The 27,379-nt window shown below is 48.8% G+C and overlaps 1 protein-coding gene across 1 annotated transcript; it reads left to right on the top strand.

Annotated features, from left to right (window-relative positions):
* Window positions 1-1,063: 1,063 nt before the first annotated feature.
* ADAMTS15 (ADAM metallopeptidase with thrombospondin type 1 motif 15) lies at window positions 1,064-26,811 on the top strand. Its single transcript, XM_019713968.3, has 8 exons — window positions 1,064-2,349; window positions 13,260-13,392; window positions 13,896-14,063; window positions 14,298-14,581; window positions 19,302-19,479; window positions 20,566-20,747; window positions 20,854-21,029; window positions 23,286-26,811. Exons 1-8 carry the CDS (start codon window positions 1,393-1,395, stop codon window positions 24,058-24,060), a joined length of 2,853 nt encoding a protein of 950 aa, XP_019569527.2. The 5' UTR covers window positions 1,064-1,392; the 3' UTR covers window positions 24,061-26,811.
* The last annotated feature ends 568 nt before the right edge of the window (window positions 26,812-27,379 follow it).

The following is a 27,379-nucleotide window of genomic DNA, read 5'->3' as shown; positions in this document are numbered from 1 at the left end:
GGTCAAGGATTGAATGAGATAAACTCATGGAGGAAGCACCGTCTGATTTTCCTACTGTTTACCAGTCCCCAAGCCCCCCCTGGTAGGAAGATAACCTCTTTCTCTACATCCTCTCCAGGCACGGGTGTCCTGGTCAGTGTTGATCAAGGGCTTCCCTCTCCTCCCCAAGCTCTTCATAAACAAGGTGGCATAAAACTCCCACCAGGACCTGTTGTAAGCTCCTATGATGATGTCACTGTGTGGAGAGGTGGAGGGTAGCATACCAGTTAGCATTTCCATCCTACTCCACCTCCTTCTGCTCTCTTCTGGGCGCTGTGAGCCGTGAGCTGTCCTGGAGGGTTGATGGTTTGGAGGCTCAGAAGCATGGTTGATAGTCAATTAGGAAGTGCTGGGGTTTGTTTTTAAACATAATTCATAATTGTAAGTTTATATAATTTAACTTTTAATAATGGCTGTGTATAACAGCTGACTGGCAAAATTCCTGAACATTTAATAGTCTGCACCAGTGCATCCAGCACAGCGTAGTCCCCTGGGCAGACTGTGGGCCTAGGTGGCCCTGGGGTTAGTAGGGCTCTCTGTTCCTGGGAAGTTGCTTTTCTGGCAATAGGACATTTACAGGGATAATTCTTGGTTCTGGGTCTTTTAGGAGATACTGTGATGAAGAAACAGCAGGGATGTTGCAACGGAAGGGGCTGGGAGAAGGGGTCAGTGGTGGGTCTTCATTCCCAACTCCTCACCCGAACTTCCTTGAGACAAAGGCTAACACCCAGGCAGCCGACAGATGTCCGCGGGGACAGAAGTAACGGATGTGTCGGGCACTGGGGCATAACGTGAGGGCAAAACGCGAACCTAGATTCCAGCGTCGGTTTCTCTGGCCAGCCCACGCCTCCTGCCTCAGCTCAACGCCACTCCCTCCCCGCCAAGTGGCTCTCGGCTCTGGAGGCGGGACCGAGTTCTTCGGTTGTCCCTGGAGGCTCGGAGCTGCAAGCTTTGGGAAGCTGGGAGGGGAGAGAGGGAGGGGCGCTGACTGGGCAGTCCAAAGAGGAGGGGGCCTTTAATAGGCTCGCCTAGCGCCGGTTTTGTGGCGCTACGAGTAGCTGCAGTTCGGAGAAGCGGCCCGGCACCTCCCTCTAGTTCTCGGCTGCAAATCTTCGTCCTTGCACTTGACAGCGATTGCACTTAAGCTCCAGGGGCGCACTTTGCTTGGAAAGGCACAGGTAGGAGGCGCGGGCTGCGCCGCGCAAGCTCACCGATCTGTGAGGAGTCGCCCTCCCTTTGCTCTCCTTTCGGGAGCTGCGGACTGCCGGGAGAATCGGTGGTTCCCGTGCGCTGGCTGCACGGAGATCGTGCCGGCTGCCGCTCCAAGAGCGCGGCTGTGCGCTGCCCGGCGCCATGCTTCTGCTGGGCATCTTAACCCTGACTCTCGCAGGGGGACCCGCTGGCGGCTCAGAGCCAGAGCGGGAGGTGGTGGTGCCCATCCTACTGGACCCGGACATCAACGGCCGCTACTACTACCGGCCGGGTCCCGAGGACCCCGGGGATCAGGGGCTCATTTTTCAGATCACAGCGTTTCAGGAGGACTTTTACCTACACCTGACGCCGGATGCTCAGTTCCTGGCGTCCGCCTTCGCCACTGAGCATCTGAGTCGCCCCCTCCAGGGGCTCCCCCGGAGCACTCCAGACCTGCGACATTGCTTTTACTCTGGGGACGTGAACGCCGAGCCGGATTCGTTCGCCGCTCTGAGCCTGTGCGAGGGGCTACGAGGAGCCTTCGGCTATCGAGGCGCCGAGTATGTCATTAGCCCGTTGCCTAACGCCAGCGCTCAGGCGGCGCAGCGCAACAGCCAGGGTGCACACCTCCTCCAGCGCCGGGGAGCCCCCGGCGGGCGTCCGGGAGATCCCACCTCTCGCTGCGGGGTGGCCTCAGGCTGGAACCCCGCCATCCTGCGGGCCCTGGACCCTTACAAGCCTCGGCGGACCGGTTTAGGGGAGAGTCGCAACCGGCGCAGGTCTGGGCGCGCCAAGCGCTTCGTGTCGATCCCGCGGTACGTGGAGACCCTGGTGGTGGCGGACGAGTCAATGGTCAAATTCCACGGCGCGGACTTGGAGCATTATCTCTTGACGCTGCTGGCCACGGCGGCGCAACTCTACCGCCATCCCAGCATCCTCAACCCCATCAGCATCGTCGTGGTCAAGGTGCTGCTTCTTGGAGACCGCGACGCAGGGCCCAAGGTTACCGGCAACGCGGCCTTGACGCTGCGCAACTTCTGTGCCTGGCAGAAGAAGTTGAATAAAGTGAGTGACAAGCACCCTGAGTATTGGGACACTGCCATCCTCTTCACTAGGCAGGTGAGTTGATCTGTCACTTCTCTGGACCCAGGTAGCTTCATTTTCTTAGGGTCACTGTCCTTAGTTCTCCAAATGCCCTTTGTGCTGCGCAGTGTCCCCGAGTTTAAAAATCGTTGATCTCTTCCGACTCCCACTCTGGATATTCCAAAGAGCGCCTGCTTGTAGGCTCAGCAGAGCGCTAGCTCACGTGTGTCAGGATGCACGTGGGCTGTCGGAGGAGAGCCTGCTTGCTCGGAAGGTGTTGGCTTGGTGTGGCCAATCAGCGCCTCCTAGATCCGGCACCGAGGGGCTGGAACCCAGGAAATTGCGGCCCAGGAGCCGCAGTTTGTCTCTAAGGTCGATAGGAGGCGCTCTGAGGATGGCGTTGGAGAGGGCGGGAAAGGTCCACCCTTAGATGCATGGGGGCATCTAAGTCCTTTCAGACACTTCCTCCCAGGTTTTCTCCCTTTGCTGTAGAACTGGAAGGCGATCCAAATGGCCCATTTCAGCGCCTGGCTACATTTCTCGTGGGTAACATGTGCAGTTATCCTTTCTCTGTTGTGGGCCTGGAAAACCTGGATAGGGATGGAGGGAATCATTTGGGATATTTTGTGGGTTGCTGTGAAAGGACAGACTCAAATACCTGGACTGTTCCCCCTTTATTGCTTCCTCTTTTATACCTTTCGGTGCTGGGCCTGTCTCCTATTTGAGGGGCTTCCAGACCATTCAGAGCAGGCGATCTAGTTAGGTCACCTGTTCAGAGCTTAGCTTGGAGTGTCAAGTGGAGTTTCACTTGGAGCTGAGTTGGGAAGATCGCTTTCAGTTTTCTCATGTCCTGTTGGCGAAGGGTGACCCATTTGTCCTGATGTATGCTATAGAGCAGCGCAGGCATGTTGCTCGGGTCTCTGATTCACTGAAACTTCCTATGACCGCCCTTGACTGCACAGCACCAGCTTCTGCCCCTGGCAGCGTGGAAGTGATGTGAGGTCAGTAAAGAGCGTTTAGAGATTCAATCAGCAGGGTTGAAAGATACTGAATATTGGGATTAGAAAAATGGTCAGATCAGAAAAGCAGTTGTTTTTTTGCTATGGATCTGTGAAAATTTAGATTTGTAGATGTTGGAGTGATTGGGTACTGTGAATTTTTGGATTCTTGAAATTACTCAGATGCAGGAGACTGGAAGGAAAAGGGGCATCCACACGACCTGCTTCCTCTAATTTTGGGGGCTGCAACTTGAATGTGTGCCCTGCTCTTGTTTTGTTATTCTAATCACAGCATTCTGGGATGGCACAGAATCCATGGTTACTTGTGGGGGCTCTGCATCTCCACCGCTTCCAAATAGCCCCTCGAAGCTGGACTGACGCACATGGGGCTGGAGCTGGAGTCTTCCACACTAACCCATTTGGCACAGCTAGTCCCTTCCGGAGCTGAACTTCCTCTTTTCCCAGCCTTCTCCTCCCACCACCTGGTTTCTCTAGGGAGGTCTTTGGCCTGAGTCTGTTTCCTTGCGCTTATTCTTCCAATTGAGTTCTGCAGAGCTGCCACTGCCCAGCCTCTACAAGCACTGCCTGAGTCATGGGGAAACTGCAAAGGAGGTGGCTTCGATCTCTTCACACAGACCAACTCAGCAGTCAGATTGCTGGGGGAAAAAAAGCAAAGGCCGAGAACAGGGCATCTTAATGGGCAAAGCAGCTGTTGTCTATCTACCTGGGATGCCCCTGTGGAGGCCACTCGCTGGCTCTAAAGTACCAGACCTCAGTCTCTGCTGCCTAGTGTCTAGGCTGACTTTTGGAACCAGCCCTAGGAAGAGGAGTCCTGCTGGGAATATGGGCCATGCCATCAGAAGAATCCGCCTTTTGAAGAAGCCATCAAACGGTGTGACAGCTTCTGTTTGTCAGTGGTGTGTGGTAGACTCCCAGGGGGCTATGTTGACCATGCATAATTGTTACAAGATGTATGACCACTTGGGTCAGAAGCAGTGATGTGCAAAATGTGACTTTTAGAAGCTGTCTTTCTCTTAGGTGTCTCTTAGGCGTCTAGAGGGCAAAGCCAGTAAGTGGGGAGGCTGTGTTGGCAGGTCATACTCTACGTATGTGCTTTATGCTTTAGAGTAAACATCGTTCCCTCACCTCCTTGCCAGCACAGACTTCAGGGCCTGCTGCATTCTCAGAGTCTTAGGAACTGCTCATTCCTGAACTCCCCTGGGAAGGTACAGTATGCGATGAGAACATGCGCGCACAGCTGCTCTTTCTAGACTAGGTTAGATGTGGTGTCCGGGAACCTGGAGGAGTCTCCTGCTACCCTCCAACACAAGAGGCACTTTTTTTTTTTTTTTTTTTGTTTTTTTTTGCTTTGTGCAAGTCAGTAGTAAGTCTTTAAGTCAGAGGTATGAGCTACTTTGCTTAAATCCTGTTTATTATAATGTTGGTATAATCAATGCATTTCAAACTAAAATTGGAATATCCATTATACATATTACACACACATATATAATATATACATCATTTGTTTGGATAAAAAGTGTTTAGAAAGTGCTTGTTTTATAAATTGCCTTTCGTCTATAAGGGATGTGGAACTGATAGACACCTTTAGAATCACCTATTTCTTGGTTCCCCCAGAGAAATCTGAAAAATGGCTAGTGATTCTTTCTGACTGATCACACTCTACTTGTGGTTGCCACAGGGAGGAAGCAGTGAGGCAGGGTCAGGCTTGTTACTTTAGAGCTCCAGGTGCTAGGGGTACCGGAGACGAGAGCAGTAAGAGCGACATGACTGGCAGGCACTGGAGCCCCTGTTGGACCCACAGTTGGAGTTGCTATGCATGAAAACAAGTCTGGGCCAGGCTATGGGGAGTCGCTGATGTCCTCTCTTGGCAGGCAGAGAGAGGGGTGTGGGGTGTTGAAATCAAAACACTGGGAAGACAAGACCCAGGGAGTATCCTTTACTGTGCACAAAGGAGAAAAAAATTGATCATATGACAAGTATTTTGACAATTTGAGGAGTTGACTTAAAGATTCAGAAAAAGTTCATGTTCCTGGAGAAAGAGTGCACATCTGATTTTGCAAAGCGATCGGCTTCCAGCCTCATAACTGCACAGTGAGGTCAGCACAGGATTGGAACCAGAGTTGTGCAGAAGTAGAGCCAGTCTTTCTGGGTGGACATTTATTTCTACGAGGAGAAATGTTTCTGTGGCTTCTTGCTGCATTGGGCTGCAGGGACCAGGTACTTCATGCTGAGACATAGTAGGACTGCATTTCCCCATCTTCTTTCTTCAGGTCCAATGCCTCTGCTGCTGGGGTAACTTTGTGATAGACTGGCTTTCATTCATTTATTCATACATTCTTTCAATACTTATTGAGCATTTATTATTTCCAGGAACTGTCCTGGGCTGTGGAGATACTGGTATTAGTAAGATGTGGCCTCTAGCTCCCAGGAATTCATTGCTTGTCAGGCAGAGAGTCTGATAAAGAAACAGCTCATTAAAATATAGTGTGTTAAGTGCCCTGGGGGAGAATTGGACCCTCATTCTTCCTCAGCTGGAACCTGGGAAGCCCTTAGAGGGACAGGAATTAAGAAAAGGGTTGGGAACTGGTGGTGATGGGGAAGGAAGCTTGTCTATCTTGTAGGAGCCTTTCCTCCATTCGACCATCCACCGGGTGTGCCAAAAAAATGTATACAAGTGGACACTTTGGTCAGCATTGCTCAAGCAGTAGTTTGTTGTAATCAGGTGTCTGAACGCTGATGGTAACCACTTTGAGTACCTCTTGTAATTGCAGAAGTTAAACGTGACTTGTATTCCTAGTTTGTTATTGGTGCATATTGAGTATTACAATTTTAGTATAGTTTTTTCCTTTCTTAAAATGTGTATACATCTTTTGGCACCCTCTGTATTTTGCTGTTGTGACATTACCTCCTTTGGACTGATTTCTTTTTTCTTTTCTTTTTTTTTAGGCTTTGTAATCTGTTTTCTGCCTGTGATTCCTTCATTTACTTTATTTTTTTTCTGTTGCGCTTAGTACTACTTTATGCTGTTCCCTCGTCCTCTTTTCTCCCTGTTTTCTTCCATGTTCTCCTCTTCCTCTTTTGGGATTATAGAGACAGGCTTTTGTCATATTTCTTTTCTATTTTCTTCATTCATGCTCTCACCTTTCTGCTTCTCACGAGCCCAAGTTTGGTGCTTCTTGTGTGTGAGTCTTGTGTGTGTGTGGGGGGATGTATACATCTTCTATACTATGCAGAGTGGAACAGAATTCTGGAACTTTATTTAAAATAGAAGCTGGTTCTTTCTATAATAAACTAATTGCAATATGGCAGTGAAATTTAACGTTCAGATTAAAAAAAATGTTAAAAAAATAAAATGAGAACATGCACTTTACACATATCTCCCAATACAATAAAAAGAATCACAATTTTGCCAGGATCTTTTTTGAAGTCAGTCCTTGGGAGATATTAACAGAGAAGGGCATCTGTAGATTTGGTGTTTAAGAATTGATAAATATCACTAAATAGAAACTTAACACCACTCCTTCTGTGAAGGAGGAGGGTGAGGTGGGGGGAGAAGAAGGAGTGGGGTTGTTCCCTGACTTGTAGGGTGATTCCTCTTCTCTCTCTTTTTCTTACTGACACCAAGTAAATCAGCCAATGGTAATGTGCACTGGAATCTTTTTCATTCTTTTCTTTAAATACTGGTTTACTCAGGAAGGCAAAGGGGGTTTTCTCCCTCCTTAGGTCTTGTTCTTCTTCCTTTGAACCTCTCTATAGATGTACCACTCTCAGCACTTACATACTCTCACCTTGCCTTGACTCTGGTTTTGATCACTTGGCATAATAGGAGGAACACAGGCTTCGAGTCAGGCAGACTTGAATTTGAATCCTGACACTTGTACTTTTAGCAACAGACATTGAATGAATCAGCTGTTTGATCCATAGAATGAGGATAATGACAACAATGGTACCGAACTTACACAGCCGACCATTGGGAGGATAAGTTATCAAGTATTCCAGAAGAGGCACCCACTTAATGGCAGCTGTTATCATCACTACCTTAGTACTCGCTCAGTACAGTCGTTCCCCCTTACCCGCGGTTTTAGTCATCCGAGGTCAACCGGGTCTGAAAATATTAAATGGAAACTTCCAGACATAAATAATTCATGTTTTAAATTGTGCGCCATTCTGAGTAGCGTGATAAAATCTCCTGCTCTGTCTGCCCAGGCTGTGAATCATCCCTTTGTCCAGCGTCTCCATGCTGTAGACACACCCAGCCCGGTTTATCAGATTGACTGGTACAGTATTCCAGTGCTTGTGTGCATGTAACCCTTATGCCACTTAATAATGGCCCCAAAGCGCAGGTGTAGTGATATTGGCAATTCAGGTATGCCAGCGAGAAGCTGTGAAGTGCTTCCTTTAAGTGAGAAGGTGAGTACAGAACAATAAGATATTTTGAGAGAACGAGAGAGAGAGAGAGAGAGAGAGAGAGAGAGAGAGAGAAGACAGACAGCGACCACAGTCACATAACTTTTATTACAGTACATTCTTATAGTTGTTCTATTTTATTATTAGTTATTGTTAATCTTTTACTCTGTCTAATTTATAAATTAAACTTTCTCATAGGTATGTATGTAGGAAAACACATAGTATATATAAGGTTTGGTACTATCTTCCATTTCAGACATCCACTAGGGGTCTTGGAACGTATGCCCTGTGGAGAGGGGGGACTACTGTATATGTTTGTTGTTGTTGAATGATTACCTGTAGGTCCTTTGCCAGAATTTACATTTGGGATAGCCCTGTCCCATTGCCCTTGCAAGTTTACTTAACACTTATCTGATGACATATTTCTGTTTTTGTGGGGAAACTATGCACTCCAGCATTTGCCAAGCCCACTGATTTGTGAGCTCCTTTAAGGCAGGATCTCTTTACATCTCTGTAACCTTCTGATGGGCCCCTGCACACTGCCGTTGTTCAGTATGCGTTCATGGAAGGACTGCATGTAGCTCTGGGTGCCAAGGCAGTTTACCTCCCCTCTGGGAATCATTAATCCAACGTTGTTTTAGGCTGTCAGGCAGCAGGGTTGGGAGAGGGAGTCTTAGGTTCTTCTGTCATTTCATCTTGGCTCCTTGCCATCAGGTTTTTCCCTGGAGGAAGGAGGGGCCCCAACGAGGAGCCAGTAGGCAGGGCACACAGCAGGGATCGGGTCAGTGTGTCAATGCAGGTGTGGGGAACGGAGCCAGGGGCTTGCTCATCCAGGGAGGCGGTGCAGACACTGCTCTAAGAGCACTCTGGGGAACTCTGAGCGCAACTCTGCTGTTCCTCTCTTCCCTGGCTTCTCCTCACTCAGAGTCCAGCCTGTGCTCTGGGGGCTGAACGTATGGGGTGGGCAATCTTTCTTTCTTGAGATTCCCCAGCCCATTCATTCTTGGGGTGCATGTGCACTGGAAACTGTGGACTTGTGGGAAGAGCTCAACTCTGAGGCTGCACTGCCTGGATTTCAACCCTCCTTCTGCCCCTCTTTCCCTGCTTAGTCCTGGGCTCACTGTTTGATCCTGGCCTAGTTACTTCTCTTCTCTGGATCTCATCTGTAAAATGGGACCTTATAAAATGGCATCTCCCTCCTAAAGCTGTTGTGAGGATTCCATGAGCTAATAACAGGTAAAGCTCTTAGAACAGTGTCTAGTACATAGTAACCACTCAATAAATGTTAGCTACTATCATTATATTGGTATGTACCCGCTCGTGAACTGATTATATCTAGATAAAGTTTGTTCTTCCTGTAAGCTTTGGGTGCCTCTTCTTCCACACTGAGGTAATTCTTGTTGTTTTGGTTACTTACATCTCTTGCTATCATACCATTTGTACACCTCGAGGGGTTTATATTCCAGTGAAACTGAATCAGCAGATAGAAGCTATAAGGCATGTTATCTTCTTCACCAGGCATCCTTAGTCAGGTTGCCCTGGCACTGAACTGCTAGGCATTTTTTTTAATTCTAGCAAAGCAGAGTCCTCCTATCCTTGGGGATTACAGGCAAGTGGATTTTGGGTTAGAGGAGGAAATACAGTGCTGCATGACAAGAGATTCAGATGGGAAACAAGTTAAAGGGGCAGTGTTACTACGTATGCAGGTGGTTCTCACCAGGAATTATGACATTCCTAACTAAGGTGGTACAATTCAAACCAAGGACCACTACTGGCATTGGTGTCAAAAGGCATGGATTTAGGACTCCATTCCTTACTTAGTAGCTGTATGGCCTTGAGTGAGTATCTGACTTCCCTGAACCTCAGTATCCACACCTGTAGAAAGACAGGATGGCTCTGAAGTTCTGTGAGGATAATATCGATGCTACGATGTGATGCTCACATGCCAGGAGTGCAGTGTGAGCAGGAAGTGGGCTACCTGAGAACACATGTATCTTCTGCCACATGAAAAAAATTAAGGTGCTTGATTTTTGTTGGAAAATATTGAACATCTCTGTACATAGCTGGGGAAAGGAGAGGAGGTAGGATGGCAGTCTGTAGGGAAGACAGTTGGTGGGAGTTGTGGTGGGTACATAGGGGGCAACCTCGGTAAATTGGATCAGGCCACTGCAAGGTGTTATCCTTATTTATTTATTTACAAATCGTGGACCCAAACCTAAATTATTTTATAAAAAGTGACAGCCTTTTTAAAAAAGAATAATCCGGGAGGATTAGGTTGTTGTCCAGAATGATTCTTGGGTCATCTGGAAAAACAGCTGCAGCTACACGGAGAAATGACAAATGAACAGAAATAGTGAGGCAGGTAGGGGCTGGGCTGGGAAGTGCCTACATCCTCCAGGCGCAAAGAACCAGAACAGTTTCTATTTCTGGAGACAAGAGCCTGAGCTGAAGAGGTTAAAGCAGTCTGAGTGCATCTGAGTTCATTCCAGAAGGGTGGAGACATTCAGTGCCACAGATGAGGCACCACTGGGCCCTGCACACTGCCTGCAGGCATTCACAGTACTAAGGCCCAGCCAGTCTGACTGGGGGAAGAGGGACAGGCCCAGCCTCTGACCCCAAACAGCTGCATCTTCCCACAATGAAGACACAGGTTACTGTAGGAGGGTTGCTCTCAGCTACACCCTGACCCTCAGGAAATTTGCCGGCTCTTTCCCTGTTCCTCTTGTTTGATCCAAGGAAACTCGGATTTCTTGATGGAAAGAACAGGTTGCTCCTGGCTAGGAAGGGCCTGCAGCTGCTTGTCTTTGCTCCAGCGAGAGTCCACCCGCCCTAAGAGGAAGGAGGCTTTTGGCTTTAAGGACCTCCCAGCCGCAGAGGCGGCTGCTGGGCAGCCGAATTTCAGTGGCAGCCTAGACCGAGGTCTGAGCTCCCCATCTGCTCTAGTCATTTCTGGTGAGCAGAGAGGGATAGGATTCTGAACTTCCATATGGGTGACCTTCACTCTCTGTGAGTTAGTTTTATCCTATGCAACATGTATCAGCAGACAAGATCGTCCTCAGGGGTTTTCCATTCTAAAAGTATATCGGTCTCTGTGTTCATTTTCTAACCCAGAGGGCCAGAGGGGGCTGAGCGCCCTGCAACTGGGGAAGGAGCGGAGGCTTAAGGCACTTGTACAGTCTGGGTTCTAGGTGAGAATTAGCCCTTTCCCAGAGGTGGAAACTGAGGCCCTGAGGAGAGAAGTGACCTGCCTAAAGTCACACATCTACTTAGTGATGGGACCAGGACCAGAATCTAGGCTTCTTGGTTTTTATTTCTGTGCCCTCTCTCTCACATAAACCAGCAGTGAGTGTACATGGTGGCCCCGGGACAGTGTAATATGCTTGTCCTATAGGCTGTGGCCGCAAGGCTAGAGTTTCCAGATGCTACCACCTTAGTGGGGATCCTGTACTCTAGTGTCCAGTGACATGTGGGCCCCATTGCCCGTTCCCCCTTCATTGTGCCCCGGCATGAGCCTTCATTCCTGCCTTCTTCATCTTGGGCCCCTTTCTGCTGTATTCACAAGCTGGTCCATATGACTCAATTCTGCTCCTCAGCAGTCATGAACTTCCCCTCCCAAGTTTTGACAGCAGTTGTGTTTAGATTTCAGAATTCTGGGGAAGGAGAACTTTCAGGGAGAGTGAACCTTCAGAGAAGGAAAGGTAGTTGGAAGGGAAGGGAATTTGAGTTTCACCCCATGGGGCTCCCAGAAGTGGGAGAAGTGCCATGTGCAAGCACAGGACAGCAGATCAAGGCTAAGCACGTGTTTCACCCGTGAGTTGACTCTGGGTTCAATCTGATCACCCTGGCTGTTCTCTGGCCAGAATCACTGTTAACTCATTAGGAGGTGTGACTATCAACTGACAGTGGGAAGCCAAATCTGACTGCTCAGGTGGTAAACTTCTGAGCGCTTTGGATTACATTTTGCTGACTTTCTGCACTATGGCCAATTTTCCTCCTATGCCCCTGACCCCACTAACTGCTGCCCACCTTTTCCCCATGTCAGCATGTACCTGCACACACACACACACATGCACACACACACACACACAGCCCTGAAGAGAATGAGATTGAGAACAGCTCTCTTTGTGTGTGTGTGCGCGCGCGTGTGTTTATGTAAATACCTTGTCTTCCAGGGGAGAACACGCACAGCTCTTTCTCTAGAGTGTTAGCTCAGGAGTTGCTGGGCAGACAGCTGTGACGTGGTGGAAAGAGCACGGAGCGCCTCATCGTACAGACCTCGAGGCCAAATTTCTGCCAGAGACTTGAACCTCTCAGAGCTTTAGCTTCCTTGTCTGTAGAAGATGATAAGCATAGTCATTATACCAGTGGGACGCTGTGACCGTTCCGTAGGGTGATGCATGGGAAGTGCGTGCATGGTGTTAGCCTTTAACACATCATCGCCATCATTAAGTTTGCTCATGAGTCTCAGTTTCCACCTTTGACAAGGAGGTGGAATAATATATCTTCCTCCTAAGAGTGTTGTGGGGATTAAATGAGGTGATACATGTAACAATTTCTTGTCAATTGTAAAATGCCCTGCACATTAAAGTCAAGGATATAATGAGGAGAATGCGAGCATCACCGATTCAACAGGGTCTTCTCAAGAGGAGCAGAATGTGTGCAAGTATCTTATTCTATTTCCAACTCCTGGGCTCTTAGGTATCTAGAGGCATTGCTGGCCCGTAACGCTTAATAAGTTATTTGCAATATCCACCCCAAGAACCCCATTTTGCCTTCCATACTCCCCGGAAGTGCTTCCTGTCAGGGTTGCTGCTGGAAGCCCTACCTCAGGACAATAAGAGGGACCTTTCTGCTTAGGTCACAATCCATTTAATTTGTTTTTTTCTTCGTAGCAGCCATTGAGCTCATGGTCCCCGTGAGCTTCTGTAGCAATTGAGCTGTGTCTGAATAGGGTCTTGCTTGTGTCTACATTTCTCTGCCTCCGCCCAACCCAAGGAATCCAGATCTCAGGCATACGTGGGTCCTTGGCCAGTGACATTTTGGCTGAGAGTCTGAGCTTAATTTATGATTGTCCAAAGGCAGTCATCAGCCATGACCGAGGCTGCACAGAACTGACTGAATGGAGAGTGTGCTTGCCTTCCACCCCCACCTGCCACAGTTAGTCATGGCCAGAGTCTCACCCAGCTGTGGGAGTCACCATTTTCTGGTCTGGAAGGCCAACTCTATATAAAGCAATGGGCCTTGTAGTTTAATTTTGTACCTCCTAATTTCCTCCCACAGGACCTACCTGGATAGGATTTGTGAACCACAGAGCTTTCTTCCTGAGGCCTCCTCCCTCAGCGTGGGTTGATTCCACGAATAGCCCCAGAGCCCCCTGGGAAAAAGAGCCTGGCTGAAAAGGTGCTGCGCCTGGTTAGACTTGGAATGGGGATGAGCTGGAATGCTCTTTCTTCCTTTCAGGTCTTTTCTGTTACTGCCTCTAACTTCTGGCTGGCTTCTGCTTCTCCCTTGCCCTGACAGGACTTGTGTGGAGCCACCACCTGTGACACGCTGGGCATGGCTGATGTAGGCACCATGTGTGACCCCAAGAGAAGTTGTTCTGTGATTGAGGATGATGGGCTCCCATCAGCCTTTACCACTGCTCATGAGCTAGGTAAGCCTGGAGGTGTCTCTTGGATGGGGTAGGAGAGTTCCCCTGTGGGATCATTTTGGGATTCACCGGGTACTTGGGTGGGTGGTAGACACATGGACATGTTTTTGTTCCCTCATGTCCCGAAGGCTCAGGGATCCTTTCTCAGGATCAGAGTCTTCTTTAGTAATGACTTTGTTTATTTTTCTCCGATTGCTCCAGCCCAGTTGGCCAGGGATATTGTCTGAGAATGTTAGCAGTCAGAATCTCTCATCAATTGGGCACTAAGGGGAAAGTATGTTACATACATCGCTATCCTCACTGAGTCCACAGACTGATGGATGGGATAGAGAACTCAAGAACATGACCTTGGGGACATTTGCAAAGCAATCTACCAATAGGTAGAAATGACCAGCCTGGAAACCATTGACATGAGCTCTCTAGCTTTCCCAACTGATCCTCCCGCAATCAGCTCCTGTGCCTTCTAAACTGCATAGCCCACTGAGTCCTCTTGTCTCACCCCACAGGCCATGTGTTCAACATGCCCCATGACAATGTGAAAGTGTGTGAGGAGGTGTTTGGGAAACTCCAAGCCAACCACATGATGTCCCCGACACTCATCCAGATTGACCGTGCCAATCCCTGGTCAGCCTGCAGTGCTGCCATCATCACTGACTTCCTGGACAGTGGGCACGGTAAGCCAGGGTGACAGAGTACGAGCATCAGTGCTGTCACTGTTGGCAGTGCTCACCACCTCTCTGGACCTGTCCTCTTTTACCTAAGGTGTGCATGACCCTGAAGAGTTGGGCTCTGAAGTGGGTCTATTCCATTGCCCCTTGCTTCATTCTCTCCTTACTATTTAGCTACTGGGCTAGCCAGACCTCATCAGTCCCAGTTCATCCCTAATGAACACCCTTGTCTCTCTGCAGGTGACTGCCTCCTGGACCAACCCAGCAAACCCATCGTCTTGCCTGAGGACCTGCCAGGTGCCAGCTATACCCTGAGCCAGCAGTGTGAGCTGGCCTTTGGTGTAGGCTCTAAGCCCTGTCCCTACATGCAGTACTGCACCAAACTGTGGTGTACCGGCAAGGCAAAGGGGCAGATGGTGTGCCAGACACGCCACTTCCCTTGGGCAGATGGCACCAGCTGTGGCGAGGGCAAGTTCTGCCTCAAGGGAGCCTGTGTGGAGAGACACAACCTCAATAAGTACAGGGTGAGTGTGCTGGAGGGGAGTGGACTCTGGAGGCCTCTACAGGGAACCTGTCCCATTCCAGATGTGCTATGTGATCATACTGTATCGCATTGCTGTGCTCTGTCTGTTGTTCTATCCCCTTCTTGACTCTAAGACTGGAGAGAAAAGCTATAGTAGGTCAGAGAACTTTGTGAAGCCTTAGGCAGGTGGGGAAAGCCCTCCAACCAGAGTGAGGGTCCCAGAGCTGAGCTGCACACCTCCGCCAACTTGGGGAGGAGCTCTGGACCAAAGCTGGACATTTATATTCAGAGTTGATCACTTGTTGCTTCCTTTTTTTTCTTCCCTCATCACCTCTTTCTGAGTGTGTTCCATTTCCAGGGACCTGTAGGCCAGCGATGAACAAAGCTCAGAACTGAAAGGAAGCTTCAGTAATTTACTACATCCTGAACCAAGCTTCAGTGTCTGTTTTGATTGTTGGTTTTTGAAGCTGAAGCATAATTGAACAAAAGTTATTTTTTCCTAATAAGTAGGAATAGCAGTCAAACCAGAACAAATTCAAAACCTCAAATATTCTCTGAATACAACAAAAACTTTCTATTCTTCAGGTCCTGGGTTGGGGTAGTAAAAGGATTTGTGCTGTTCCTGGCAGGAACAGGAAGTCCCTCCTCTACCTTGATGCTAGTGAGGATTGTCCCTTCTCCACCCTGGACCGGCTGCAGGAGGGCTTGGCTTGGGGTTTTATGTACACAAAGGCCGTATAATAAAAAGCATTCTCCAAGCACTTTAGCAATTGTCCTGAGATGGTTGTGGCACAGAATTATGTAAAATCTTTTTCTGTGCTCTGGGAATATATACTTAATTAAACCCACTGAGTTTAGGGAACTGTGTAAGAAACAGTGGTGGTCAGAATAAATGTAACATGAGCCATGTCTCCGAGGGCTTACAGGCTAGTGCAGAAGCTAGAAATGAAACTGTGATGCAAGACACAGAGAGGTACGTGTCATGTGTTAAGATAGAAGTATGAAAATGTATCATGGGAGAATAGGGGATAAGAGACTAATGATCATTAAAGGTCAGAAAACCTTTTGATGAGGGGTCAGGTTTGAAGAGAGCCTTGAGGGATGAGCAGGGAAGGATGAAGCAGAGATGGAGCAAAGTCAGGGAGGTGGGGCAAGCTAGAGGCTTGGGTGGATGAGAATCACCTTTGGGAAGATGATTTGGGGCTGGACTGCAGTTGCCTTGATCACCAGGCTGATGTATTTAGACTAGAAGGTCCTGAGAGCAGGCTAGTCACAACCAGCTCCTGCTCTTGAGAAGATGAGTCAGGAGGATAAAGAGATGGTGAAGAGGACATTGGATACAGGAAAATGTGATCTGAGAAGCACAATCTTTCCACGTCCATCAGCAACAAAATTCACTATATTCTCAACTTCTTTTCTGAACAGTCTCTTCACTACCCTGTTTTAACTGAAACTTAGCCCTTCCCATAGGACACTGTCCTAGTCAGCCAAGGTCAAACACAAAGCTTATCTTGCTACTCACCACAGCCCCCCAGTGATCTCAGTTGCAAGAATACCACTCTGACTACCAAGGCCCTGTTTTCCCAGTTCACTCCCTCTAGTGCTTGGGCTCCAACAATTTTTCAATCCTATCTAGACCTACAGTCTATTGATCCAACCATTGTTCCATTGTCCCTCACTTGGCTCATGCCCTCACCAACATCTTTATGAGCTGGGATTTCGTGGTCCATTGTTAAAATCACTCCTTCACATGTACTTTAACTCCCACACCCCTGTCTTTCTTCGTCATACTCCTGTGGGTAAGCCACCACCCCGGTGGAGTCTGATTTTCTCACCTCCTTACTTGTGCCAGTATAGATGCATATGGCTGAAGAAAGACATGCAATCGTGCTCACTGGTCTCAATTTACATTCATGACCTGGAAACTTAGGTGGGCCCAGAATGCTTCCCAGGAGTCACACCATATTTTATTTCACTCTCCTAACCTCCTAAACTATTATTTCACATCTTCACCACCTCTCTCTTCCCATCACCAACCCTTTCTTCCTCATTTTCACTTTGCCAGTGACTGTTTTTCCTATTTCACTAAGAAAAAAGAAGCGATAATCAGAAGAGAATTTTTACCAACTTCTGCCACGACGTCCACTGACCTGCTTCTGTGCCCATGTACTCTACCTTTCCTCCTTGACAATGGGTGAGCTTTCCGTGCTCTTATCTGAGGCCAGTCGTTGTGCTTTGCACTGGAACACTTTCCCCTCTCGTCTATTAGGTTGGTGCAAAAGTTCTTGCGGTTTTTAACCTTTTTCTTGCGGTTTTTGCAATTATTAATCTTTTAAACCACACTTACTTTTGTACCAACCTAATATTTGAGGAAAGTGCTCTAACAATTCTCCCCTCTCTCTCCCATCATATGAGACTTTCCCCTCTCTTGCGTTGAATCTTTCCTATCAGGATACAAACTTGCTGCAATTTTTCCTGCCTAAACAAAGCTTCTCATGATCCTACTTCTCCATATGTCTCAGTCTAATCTTTTTGTCTCCATTTACAGCAAAGATTCTTGAAAGAGCTGTACAAACTTGCTCTTTCCAAGTCCTGTCTTGACATTTTTCTTTGGAGCTCATTCCAATCAGGTTTTCACTCACACCATTTCTTCAAAACGACTCTTATTAAGGTGACCAATTGGTCTCTACAGTGCTAAAGTCAACGATTGGTTACCATTTCTCATGTTTCTTGACCTGTTAGCAGCATTTGTACGTCGACCACTCTCTCCCCTGGGAACAAAGTTGTCGCTGTCTCTTGGTTCCCTCCTCCCTTACAGGCTGCCCCTTCTCAGTCTGCTTTACCAGTTTTTCTCCACACTCTTGTTTTCCCAATGTTGGAGAGCTTCAGGGCTCAGTCCCTACCCTTTCTCATTATTCACACTAACTTCTTAGGTGATTTGTTTAGACAGCTGGCTTTAAATACTATTTATATTTCTATGTTGAGGACTCCCAAATTTGTACCTTCAGCCCAGACCTCTCTCCTGAACTACAGCTCTGAATGTCCCACTGAATCTTGAGCTCTCCATTTGGATAACTGGTAAGCATCGTAAGCTTACTATCTGGGAATCTGAGCTCCGGATCATCTCCCCTCAACCTGCTTTGGCGACTCAATCTTCCAGTTGCTCATACCAATACCCCTTTTTTCTCACACAATTCACATCCAATATCTCCGCGATTCCTGTTGACTCTATCTTCAATATAGAACCAGGATCTAACCATTTCTCACCCCCTCATCTGCTGTCACCCTGGTCCAAACCACCATCACCTCTCCTTTGGGCTATTGCCCCCTGACTGGTAAAAAAACATAGCATCGTCTCAGAAGCCACAGAAACAATGTTAAGAACTGCAGAAAAACTGGAAATGACAAGGCCTAGGCATAGACTCTTTCAGTCTCTAGAAGATCGTTGCTGACTGAGAGCAGCTTCCGTGTTATAATGGGGATGAAACCCATATTGCAAGGCACTGAGTGGGGAGGAGGTAGAAAGAGCAAATGTAGAAAAGTCTCTTAGAAGTGAAAGGATGGAATGAGGTGGGGCCCCAGTTTGAGGAGGAAGCAGGGCGAAGGGAATGTTTTTTTACAGGATGAAAGAAACATGTTGACACAATGAAATAAGAACTATCTGACAGAAGGACAGATAGAAAAAAATATGTTGAATATATACATAAGTTAAAGTATTTATGTTGCATGCAGCCAGTTTCTAATTAGCTCCATCTGGGTTAATGGCTTTGGATGATCTGGGACAGCATTTTAATCCCAGACTTGTACAATGGGGCTGTTTCCTCTATTGCCCAACTTATGGTGTTTAAGGGGATAAAAACTCACTTTACTGTCATCGTAAGGCAAACATAACGAAGACTATAAATTTTCTATCCCCTCTTCACCCTCTTGAAAAATAAGGCAACACTGCATAATTCACCCCAAATCCAAATAGAGTTTTAGGATTGCTTAATAGTCTCTTATGTCTATCTCTTCTTAGCACAAACATTAGGACTGCTTATGAAAGTGAAACTTTGAAAGTGAAACTTTCAAAGTCAGCCCCTGATTAAGGTTCAGCCTGGTTTGGGGAAAAGTCTAGAGCGTTTACATATAAAAATATTCTGATACCTGTGGTGACAAGGTTTACTGGCAAGGCTGGGAGCTGGCCATGCCTTAGATTTGGAGACTCTTGTAAATACACTAACAATAAATAAGGAGAAACTTTGAACTCCTGAGCAATGGCAAGCGCAGTGTTAAGAATTTCGTGCACATTGCGTCATGTACATCTTCTGTTTGACCACACACCTGAGTATCATGGGCCCCATTTTTTCAAATGAAGGACCTGAAACTTAAGGAGGTTTCCTTACTTGCTCAAGACCACCCATGTGGTGAGGGCAGAGGAGGTTGTAGAACTTGGCTGCCTGACTCCACAGCCCAACGAGCCTCTCTTCTGAGCGGCTTCATTTATACCTGTGAGCAGTTGGCTTTGCTAATTAATAGGCTGAAGTGTTGTGTTGGCCCTGTGCACACTGATATTTGGTTGTCACTTTTTCCCTGGTGATACAAAGTGGATTTCATTCTGGTGGGATGGGACCGTGGAGGCTGTACCAGTGTTGTTCTTTTGCAGGCTCAGTGTGTGAGCCTCACACTCAGGAGTGTGGCACCCCAACCTCTGCAGGAGTATAACAGACTCTTTCTCACAGGTGGATGGCTCCTGGGCCAAATGGGAGCCCTACGGCCCTTGCTCTCGCACCTGTGGTGGGGGAGTGCAGCTGGCCCGCAGGCAGTGCAGCAACCCCACCCCTGCCAACGGGGGCAAGTACTGCGAGGGAGTGAGGGTGAAATACCGATCTTGCAACCTGGAGCCCTGCCCCAGCTCAGGTGAGGAGAGAGCAGCGGTGGCCTGGGCGTGGGGAAGGACAGGCTGGAGGTCACAACCCCCACTCTGGATAATTCATGGCCCCGAAGTTACTGCAATTAAGATTCTATGCCTTAGGTCAGAGCCTAGAAGTGCACAGATGCACATTCCTCTTGGGATTATTTCTCTGTCCATTCCCTTGGCAAAGGTGCTTTCTTCAGGCCACTTAGATTGGGAGGCTAAATGGCCCAAGGAAATGCGACATTAGAAGTCCCCTTTGTAAGTACCCTCAAGCCCATCTTCATAAGGAAGAATTCTTTATCCGGGCCCATGACCTGAGCAGGGAAGAAAATTACATCTCTATTTTTACTAACCTTTTTTATTTAAAAGTTAGAATTTTCTTCAGTTAGAAATTTAGTATTTATTTTCTTTTTTCTTTTCTTTTCTTTTTTTTTTTACTAACCTTTCTAGCTAAAATTTAGGATTTCTTTTAATTAGGCAACAAATTACAATATTAGTAGTAGCAGTACCTGTAACCTTGTCACCAAAAAAATCATGGATATTTCATATGACATTGTAATTGTCACAGATTTTTAAAATTCCATTTATGCTTATCATTACTGCAAAATTGCAGTGGTTATAGACTCATTATTGTCTTGTTATTTAATGTGTTAACAAGAAAACATATATCACAAATATGTTTCAAACTATATTGATAGCTGTATATCGATATAATTGATATTCTTTGTCATATGTGTAATTTATTTTATGCGTTTAATAACATTCTGAAAATAGTTTCAGTGGACTACTGAAGGGTCCCATAGCCCAGTGGATTAGGATACCTGTTACAGCGGGGGTTTAAGGCCAGATTCCTGGAGAAGGTGGCACAGGGCCTGGGAGATATGTTATCACCTGCTCCCTTCATCGTATGCTCCCAGCGTGCTTCAGTCCTTTCAGATGGGGCGGCTTCAGTGCTAAGGATCACTCAGCTGAGGGTAGAGAAGGCCTATTTAGAGCACCAGGAGACTGAGCACCCCCAGGAGGGCTCTTTCCTTTGCCCCCACCTCAGCCCCTCCTTTAGCTTCTTGCATGTACTTTCTTCTCCCCAGCCTCTGGCAAGAGCTTCCGGGAGGAGCAGTGTGAGGCCTTCAATGGCTACAACCACAGCACCAACCGGGTCACCCTCGCCGTGGCGTGGGTGCCCAAGTACTCAGGCGTGTCTCCCCAGGACAAGTGCAAGCTCATCTGCCGAGCCAACGGCACCGGCTACTTCTACGTGCTGGCACCCAAGGTGAGTGATGCTGGGGCAGGAGATCAGACCAGGCTCAACATCTTTTGGCGAGCATCCAGTTGAGCTGCCCCTCTCTCCTATTCTCCCCCTCCTGGGGGTGCTGCAGGTGGTGGATGGCACGTTGTGTACCCCTGACTCAACCTCAGTCTGCGTCCAGGGCAAGTGCATCAAGGCTGGCTGCGATGGGAACCTGGGCTCCAAGAAGAAGTTCGACAAATGCGGGGTGTGTGGGGGCGACAATAAGAGCTGCAAGAAGGTGACAGGACTCTTCACCAAGCCCATGTGAGTTCTAGGCCTTGGATGGTATGGTCAGGGTGCAGTGGGGAGGAGGAATGAGTGGCATTGCGTCCAGGCATGGGAAGCTTGGGTTAGACTGGGGTAAATGTCAGTACCCTTGCTGTGGAAGCCACTCACAGTCTTCTATGATATTCATTCATTCATTCATTCATTCATTCGTTCATTCATTCGTTCATTCAGCAAACAAAGGTGAATGGAAAGACCAATGCTTGAAGAAGAAATTACTTAACAGGAGATGCTATTCTGGGAGCTGGCAGAGAGTTGTTAGGGTCTGTCTAGAGTCCTACCATAAGAATGACCCAGGTTCAAAGCTCAGTTCCCCATTTTCTGGATGATTTTGGGCAAGTGACACAGTCTCTACAATAATAGATTTCTTCACTTATAAAGTGGTCATGTCACTCATATATTTCATGTAGTGCTGTTGTGAGGACTAAGGGGATTCATCCAAGTAAAATGCTTAGTATAGTACCAGTACATAATAAATGTTCACGACGATGGTAACAAAACATAAGTATACTGGAGGCAAATTTTTTTTTTTTAAATTTTATTTTATTAAATTTATTGGGGTGACAATTGTTAGTAAAATTACATAGATTTCAGGTGTACAAATCTGTATTACATCATCTATAAATCCCATTGTGTGTTCATCACCCAGAGTCAGTTCTCCTTCCATCACCATATATTTGATCCCCCTTACCCTCATCTCCCACCCCCCACCCCCCACCCCCCTTACCCTCTGGCAACCACTAAACTATTATCTGTGTCTATGAGTTTCTGTTTCTCATTTGTTTGTCTTGTTCTTTTGTTGTTTTTGGTTTATATACCACATATCAGTGAAATCACATGGTTCTCTGCTTTTTCTGTCTGACTTATTTCGCTCAGCATTACTCTCTCAAGATCCATCCATGTTGGAGGCAAAATTTGATAGCCTCCCCCTCTCTCTGAGCCTGAAGCCCTGGCCTTGGGGGCCAGATTGAGGTGAGAATGGTGCTAAACTATAGAAAGAGGCAGAGTGAGAGGCTGGGACTAACGGAATCCCCCCTTCCTGGGAGATCTGTGCAGAGATCAGCTGAAGAAATGTCTCTGGGCCTCTTCTATTCCCAACTCCAAAGCCTGGGGCTCCCTCTAGCTTGAGCTTTCTGAGGTCCGGCACATTCCTTTTTATTTTCCAGAGGAATGCGCTCCTTTGAAAGCCCTGACCCGTGTTCTGGGAGCAGCTGGGGCAGGCAGAGCCCCTGAGGTTTCATTTCAGAGGCAGGTGTGGTTGGCTCTAAAAACTTGGGCATCCCGGTGCTGATGAGGGCTGGCCAGGAGCCTTGGCGGCCCCCACCCTGGACACAGGGCCCTCTGCTGAGCCCGTAGGTGGAAACTTCTCTGGTAGCTCGGGCACTGCAAACAGATGGTCCTAGGCCATCCTTTTCAGGGATCTGCAGTTGGGAGGCCAAGTGAGGAACTAAAGGTCAATACCTCCAGACTTGCTTCACTGGTTAAATGGCAAGTGTTCCTTTCATAGACTATTGAAGCTGGAAGGAACTTTTGAAATCATCTCATTTAACCCACTCATTGCATAGATGAGGACACCAGAACCCAGAGAGTGACTTTCTTAAAGCCACCAGGGAATTAGTGTCCCTGCCAAGGCTTGATCTGGGTCCCCAACGCCAGGGCCAGTGTGTCTGTCTGCATCGAGGCCCCAGCCTTGGACTTGGGGACTACAGACTCATTTCCTCTTCTCCCCACCTTCCCCCTCATCTTCCTCCTCCTCCTCTTAGATAATATCTACTGAGTGCTTACTGAGTGCCAGGTGCTGTAGCTCATTTAATCCTAATTACAATTCAACGAGGTATGTGTTGTTATGATCTCTATTTATAGGTGGGGAAACTGAGAAGCTAAGTAACTTATCTAAGGCCAACAGCTAAGTGTGTGGTAGGGATCCTTCTGACTCCAATAGTTCTGCTTCTCCTCCCATGCTAGAATTCACCAAAATATAAATGTGTTGAAGAGAAAAGATCCATGTGGCAATACAGCCAGTATGTTTAGTTCCAGATGACCGGATGACCATCTCCTTCTGCCTTTTTCAGCTTGTGTGCTTCCATGAGTGACGCAGCCTGGTTAGTCTTGGTTCTCTGCCATGTTCAGCACCTACCCCAGGCCTTGTGAAAGGGCAATCAGTTGTGACTTTAGAGGGAATGAGATCCTTATGTGCAGGTGTCTGTCTAATGCACAACTGCCTTCCCACCACAGGCATGGCTACAACTTCGTGGTGGCCATCCCTGCAGGCGCCTCGAGCATAGACATCCGTCAGCGTGGCTACAAGGGGCTGATTGGAGACGACAACTACCTGGCCCTGAAGAACAGCCAAGGCAAGTACCTGCTCAACGGGCACTTCGTGGTGTCACCTATGGAGCGGGACCTGGTGGTGAAGGGCAGCCTGCTGCGCTACAGTGGCACGGGGACGGCAGTGGAGAGCCTGCAGGCCTCCCGGCCCATCCTGGAGCCACTGACCGTGGAGGTCCTCTCTGTGGGGAAGATGACGCCACCGCGGGTCCGCTACTCCTTCTATCTGCCCAAAGAGCCTTGGGAGGACAAATCCTCCCACCCCAAGGCCCCCCGGCCCCCCTCTGTGCTCCACAACAGCGTCCTCAGCCTCTCCAATCAAGTGGAGCAGCCGGATGACAGGCCACCTGCGCGCTGGGTGGCAGGCAGCTGGGGGCCTTGCTCCACGAGCTGTGGCAGTGGCCTGCAAAAGCGGGCAGTGGTCTGTCGTGGCTCCCCGGGGCAGCGCACAACATCCGCCTGTGACACAACCCATCGGCCGGTGGAGACTCGAGTCTGTGGGGACCCCTGCCCAACCTGGGAGCTTGGTGCCTGGTCACCCTGCTCCAAGAGCTGTGGCCGGGGATTTAAGAGACGTCCACTGAAGTGTTTGGGTCATGGAGGGCGGCTACTGGCCCGGGACCAGTGCAACCTACGCCGGAAGCCCCAAGAACTGGACTTCTGCATCTTAAGGCCATGCTGAATAGGACCGTCCCTTTCTCCTCCTCACTGTCCACTCATTGGTGCTGCCAGTGTTCTGGCCAGCTGGAGCCGTGGGCAGAGGTCCAGGGGCCCATGCCACGATGTCACCACATCCAGGGACAAGGATCATGGGTGGGGGTGAACGGTTCCCTCCTCCTCCCTGGCCTGGGCGGGGACCTAAGTAACTAATGCACAGTCTACCTCACGCTCAGTTCCTCTGGGGCCCAGTCTCTGGGAGAGACTGAGAGGTGCGGGTGCTGGGCAAGAAGGCGCTGGGTCCCAGTTTCCAAGGGACCTGGAGGATGGGCACCTCCCAGGCAGAACTTCAGGGACCTTGGCCCCCGTAAGGGAGGCCACAGGCTGCTGGAAGAGCCATGACCCAGCAGCTTGGCACCCTCAGGTGGCCCCAGGGGCTCTGAGCCATCTTTGAATAAGGTGCTTTCAGCCTACTTTCCTTTTCTGACTGACATGGACTGAATAACAAAAATGGGTTGGGGGTGAGCAGGAGCTAAGGGGAGAGTGAGGTGAGGTGAGGTTTACCTGCAGCCTGGGCCTCTCTGTTTGGGAAGAGGTGGATACAGCGGGGAGTCCTGATGTTCCTCATCTTCTATTCTTGGCCCTCCCTTAAAGAGCCACATCTTCTCCCTGTGTCATCCAGGAAGCCAGACGAGTGAGAGGGCTTTCGCATAGGTGTCCTCTGAGGCTTTGCAGGTAGAGTTGGAAATCAATAGGGAGAGTATTGTCTTCTTCAAGAGGGATCCGAACATTACAAAAGATGCGAAACTTATAAGAAGAGAAGGATTCTGTGGCCAAAGCAGGGGAGTTTGAAGAGAGATCTAGAGGGTTCTGTTGTCAGTAGGGCTGGGCCTGAGCTTTGGGGGAATGGCACCCTGAGATGGGGAGGAGGAGGCCCCAGTCTTCTTCCTCCAGAGAATTAGGCACAAATCAGGCTGATGCTTTAGGCTCTGCATTGCCTCAGAGAACCTTCAAAGTGGCCATGGTCCTGTGCCCACTCAGAGGGCATGGGATATGCCCAGGAGGGCTCGGTGCTGAACATCCACATGCCTATAGGTTGGGCTTCATGCAGACAGCTCCTCGCAGTCTGGCCTTGGGCATGTCACGTTTTATCCCAGGCTGTGGTTTCTGCAGTTGCAAAATGGGGTTCACTGTTTGCTACCTCAGGCTGTGCTCTCTGGAAACCCACCCTTGTCCCTCCTCTGGGACAGTGGTGACCTGGTGCTTCCAGAAGACCCGGCTGTCATCCTCTGTAGACTGAGCTGCCCAGACGCAAAGATGAGCTTGGGTGCATGATTTTTTGCTCTCCACAGTCTGGCCGCTCAGTGTGGGTCCAAATACAAAGACGGAGTCTCTTTCTTCAGGTGCCCTGGGGACAGGTTTCAGGAGACACCAAGAATCCATTACCTGACAGCCACCAGTAGGAAACCTGTCTATCTTGGGGACATGTTGGGGGAGTAGAAACCAGGACATTGCTTATAGCTCCAAGTGGGAAGACGTTTTGGGGCTAGAGTTTCTTTGGCCAAGCAGGGTTTCTTGAGGGTGCCGCAGCCCCAGGGTACACGTGGGAGATTCTGCTTCTGAGTATAGGTAATTAGTCCTGGATTTTGGTGAGGTGACATCAGGTCAAGTGTCTTTTATTTGGTTTCCCCTAATAGTCAGAATCCACAAACCAGCCAGCCAGCCATGCAGGCCTCTGGGATGGTGCTTTAATCCAAGTCTACATCAAATCTAACCCTGGGCTGGGCCCTTCAGCAGAGCTCCTGCAGTCGGGCAGAGGGCATGCAGATCTCAGAGGCAGGGCTGCAGTCTCCCTGGGAGAATGCAGTGAGGAGGACTCCTCCTCCATGTAGGAGTGAATACTGTGGGGCAACAGGGCCAAAAGGAACCCAGGGTGCCAGGCCAGATGCGGTCCCGCTAGCTGACGACAGCACTGCACCCTGTGTTTGGTGGACCCTTCCTCGGCGAGGGGAGGGTGGCACAGGGGCTGTGCAGAATGGGCAAGGGAATGGGGTGGGTGGGAAGGGAACTGCATCAGTGGGCATGCCTGGCCCCCTAGCAGAGCAGCTTTACAAATCATTTCAAGGAGGGACAACCAATGTTGTTCCTGACACAAGCTGGGTCTCAACGTTCTTTTCTGTTGTGCTATTTTTCTTTTTCCTTTTTTACCTTTTTAAAAGAAATATGACCAAGACAACTTGGGAGGTTTGTCCTGTCTTTGACCATTTTACTAATCCAACAATACTCTCCAAGGCTGAGCAGAGACAAGCCTCAAGGCAAAGATTTCTGGTGATGGAATAAAAAGTTAAGGTCGTATCTCATGTCTATGGAAGAAGAGGAACATTCTGGGGACTCCAGCAACTTCTTCTGTGGCGTGTGGACCAGAAAGGACCTGGGCTCAGGAGCCCCCTGTCTCCTGTGCCCATCGTGTGCACTGATTGGAGAAGTCTAACCTATGGGCCTTGCCATACTGGAGTGGGGGGTTGGGGGGAGCTGAGGACAGGTAAAGGGGCTTGCGTGTTCCCAGCCTGGGAGTTGGCTCTGGAAGGCACCAGACACTGTCATTTTTAGAGCCCCCTCGCCGCCTTTTGTGTTTTGTTCTTTTGCATTCCATGTACTGCAGAAGGATGAAAGGACCTGGATACTGGCTGGGCTGTGTATACTATGTATACATAGGGGCTGGCTGCTGCGGGGACAACAGCCTACTCCTAATAAAGTTGTAAGTATTTAAAATCCATGTCCTGCCTCTGTGACTTTATCTCATCTCCAAATACTTTCCCCATATCTACTGAACATGCATCGTGTGCCAGCCATGGTGCTAAGGGCTATAACACAGCAGTGAGTAGGACAAGTACAGTCCTGTTCCGTGCAGCTTGCTGAGGAGCAGAGCAAACAAGTCAATAGGCAAAGAGACAGGATCGTGGCAAATGTGGTAAGTGCCAAGAAGAGATGAACTGACACTAAGAAGAACTGGGGTCTGGGTGTGTGTAGGGTATGTTGGATACAGTGACCAGGGAAAACTGGTAGAAGATGGGACCAGTTTTGTGGAAGGGGCACAGGAGCCTTTTCGCAGAGGAGCAGCACGCTGGGGCTTGGGGGCCAGATGGAATGGGTGTGCAGGGGGGCCCGAGAGAAGGCCTCTGGGGCCTGTGGTGAGGGGTTGAGGCACAGGAAAGACCAGAAGGTCCATCATACAGGGGTTCCTGGGCGCCTGCCTTAGGAGGAAACCCCAAGTTTTCTGAGGCAAAGTTGCATTCTGTTTGTAGAATGTTTCTCTCTTCCTAGTTCTGTTTTGATCTGATGAA

This window comes from Rhinolophus sinicus, chromosome 9 (assembly GCF_057876585.1).
Source record: "Rhinolophus sinicus isolate RSI-liver-muscle chromosome 9, RSI-T2T, whole genome shotgun sequence".
Classification (NCBI taxonomy): Eukaryota; Metazoa; Chordata; class Mammalia; order Chiroptera; family Rhinolophidae; genus Rhinolophus; species Rhinolophus sinicus.
The sequence above is the reverse complement of the archived record's forward strand: the minus strand, read 5'-3'. Positions and strand labels throughout refer to the sequence as shown.